Below are 2,933 nucleotides of genomic sequence, written 5' to 3'. Positions count from 1 at the left end.
ATCCTGAATTCCCCCGCAAATACTACCTCAAGACAAAGACTATCATTCAGACGCTGAAGGCAAACATAATAAGAAAAAACACCAGAAGAAGAAATTTGAGAAAGTGAGAAGTTCTCTTCGAGTCCTTAACCGGTCTACCTTGCCCTAATGAGTGACTCCATCATTGTTTGGAATGTCCGATGCATTGGTACTTCTCGGCGTTGTTTAAAAAATTTAGTTTGTAAGATCCAGCCTAAGCTTCTAGCGGTTTTGGAACCGTTCCAAACTCTGGACAAAGCTTTTCGGTTGATGCATTCTTTACATTTTGATTGTTTATATCTAATGTAGCTGATGGTGGTAAAATTTGGATATCTTGGGACAATGTTCTTGATTTACAAGTGGTGCGGACAAGCTTGCAGTTTATTTCTCTTCGTGTGAATACAAGGTCTTATCAGTTCTTGTGTAATATTATCTATGCTAAGTGCAGCATGTATAAGAGGCAAAATTTGTGGGAGGAGCTCAGTTCTCTGTCTATGGGTTCGGAACCTTGCCTCTTTGCTGGAGACTTTAATATTATTCGTAATAACTCAGAGAGAATGGGTGGTTGTCCCAGTCCCAATGCTGCGATGGAGGATTTCAATGTCTAGATCCATCAGGGTGGCTTGGTTGAAATGAAATCGAAAGGTAAAACATACTCCTGGTGCAATGGGCAGTCGGGTCTTGCTCGGTCTTGGGCAAAATTAGATCAAGCATTCATGGATGTTCCTTTGCTCTCTTCGTTCCCGAATGCAATTTGTTCCTATCTCCTACGCACGACGTCCGATCACTCTCCCATGGTTATTGAATTTAAGATGGATCCTTTCTCTTATGGTCCCTCGCCTTTTCGCTTTCAACAAATGTGGGTGGACCATCCACAGTTTTTAATGTGTGTTCGCCAGGCGTGGTCTGCAACTGTTGTTGGTCATGGTCTCACTAAATTGGCAGTTAAGCTGAAGAATACTAAGGTGGCTTTGCAGGAATGGAATAAACATATTTTCGGCCGTACCACGATGCATATTACTTCTCTTGAGAGTCACATTGAAGAGCTGGAAAGTAAACTACATCAAAGCTGGGATGAAACAATGGAGAGGGATCTTCTTGTCTCGTCTTCGGAACTAGATATTTGGCTTCGTCGTGAAGATACAAGATTGGCTCAGATTTCTAAATTAAAATGGCACATGGAAGGTGATTGGAATACGAATTTTTTCCATGCTTGCCTTGCCAATAAACGGCGTAAAAGAGTGGTGGATATGAGGTGTTCGAATGGGATGGTTTTCAATTCGCTGGAGAGTCTTCATCAAGGGGCTGTGGATTTCTTTTCTAATTTTCTGCAAGGCGTGCCGACTAGACTGTTACCTGACTTGTCGACTCTTATTTCACCAGTTATTTCAGACTCGGACAGTTCTATCCTATGCTCAGTTCCTACTATGAATGAAGTTTTCTCAGCTCTTTCTTCTATCCCGTCTAATAGTGCTCCAGGACCTAATGGATTTGGGTCGGGTTTTTTCAAAAGCTATTTGGAGGTAGTGAAAGAGGATGTCTTGGAAGCCATATCTCAATTTTTTATTTCTAAGCAGCTCCCAAGATTTTTTACAACCTCTTTTCTTGTCTCAATCCCAAAGTTTGATAATCCTTATGGGTTTGATAAGTTCAGGCCTATTAGCCTATGCTCGGTGTTTTATAAAATATGTTCCAAGATCATTGTGACAGGTCTCCTCCCACAAATGATATTGTGTGAACAAGGCGCTTTCATCTCGGGAAGAAATATCTTTGAGAATATTAGCATTACAAAGGAAATGGTACAGTCAATTAATAAGAAGGCCCATGATGGTAATATCATGATCAAGTTGGATATGGCTAAGGCTTATGATTGAGTGGACTGGTCTTTTCTTATCGAGGTTCTTTGTTGTTTTGGCTTCTCTCCAAATTTTTGTGATCCTATCAGAACCTGTATTTCGACTCCATGGTATTCTATTATGATGAATGGCACTTTTAAATGATTTTTTCAAGGGGGCTGTGGCTTACGTTAGGGTGACCCCCTCTCTCACTATTTATGTATTTTTCTACAAGAAGTTCTCTCTCGACTCATTAAGCAAAGTGTGGAGGCTCGAAAATTTGGCCAATTCTCGCAGGCCCGAGGTACGCCTATAATTTCTCATCTTATGTATGCTGATGATGTGGTGCTTTTTTCTAATGGTAGTTCTAAAGCCATCAGGGAGATTTTAGCTGTGTTTCATAAATATGAAAGTTGGTCGAGACAATGCATTAACCATTCTAAATCTGCATCTACTGCTCTCAAAAAATTCCCTCAGCTCGTAAGAGTCTTTTATTAAGAATGACTGGATTTTCAGAAGGATCTTTCCCCTTCAAATATCTTGGTGTGCCTATTATCTTGGGTCGACTCAAACAGGTGTATTTGGAAGATATGGTGTCTTAAGTCCAAAAGAAAATATCAGGTTGGAAAATGAAAATTCTTTTGGCTTGGGATTGTGTTTGTATTATGGCTGGTACTCTTGAAGGGCATTCCTGGATGTGACATAAAAGTCTTCCTCTAAAGATGTCCATCAATATGCGGATAGCTTGGTATATGGCCCTGAGCGTGGACCATCATCTTCACCATATTGGCATTCCTATTACTTCTCGCTGTGATTGTTGTGCTAACGGTCATTATGAAGACCAGAATCATGTTCTGTTTGCAGGTGATATTGCTAGCACTATTTGGCGTCATTTTGGGGCTAGTCTTGGTATTCTGACCCGCCGCAATTGGAAAGACACAGTGCAGACTTGGTTTCACCGTGCGAAATTATCATCTTAAATTGGCATTATTGTAGGTCTTCTTCCGGTGGTTATTACTTGGAGGCTCTGGCAGAGGCGTTGTTTGGCGTGTATGGAGGGCTGCTTTGAAACCGCCTCTG

The 2,933-nt window shown here is 41.1% G+C and overlaps 1 protein-coding gene across 1 annotated transcript; it reads left to right on the top strand.

Annotated features, from left to right (window-relative positions):
• The first annotated feature begins 734 nt into the window (after positions 1–734).
• On the top strand, positions 735–1,892 carry LOC121240838. Its single transcript, XM_041138362.1, has one exon. It carries the CDS (start codon positions 735–737, stop codon positions 1,890–1,892), a length of 1,158 nt encoding a protein of 385 aa, XP_040994296.1.
• Positions 1,893–2,933: the final 1,041 nt, after the last annotated feature.

The sequence above is a fragment of the Juglans microcarpa x Juglans regia genome, chromosome 7S (genome assembly GCF_004785595.1).
Source record: "Juglans microcarpa x Juglans regia isolate MS1-56 chromosome 7S, Jm3101_v1.0, whole genome shotgun sequence".
Taxonomy (NCBI): Eukaryota; Viridiplantae; Streptophyta; class Magnoliopsida; order Fagales; family Juglandaceae; genus Juglans; species Juglans microcarpa x Juglans regia.
This window is presented reverse-complemented; position numbering and strand designations above follow the sequence as displayed.

Excerpts from the sequence above, each read along its gene's own strand:
- LOC121240838 (XM_041138362.1), top strand. The coding sequence starts at position 735 with ATGGATGTTCCTTTGCTCTCTTCGTTCCCGAATGCAATTTGTTCCTAT.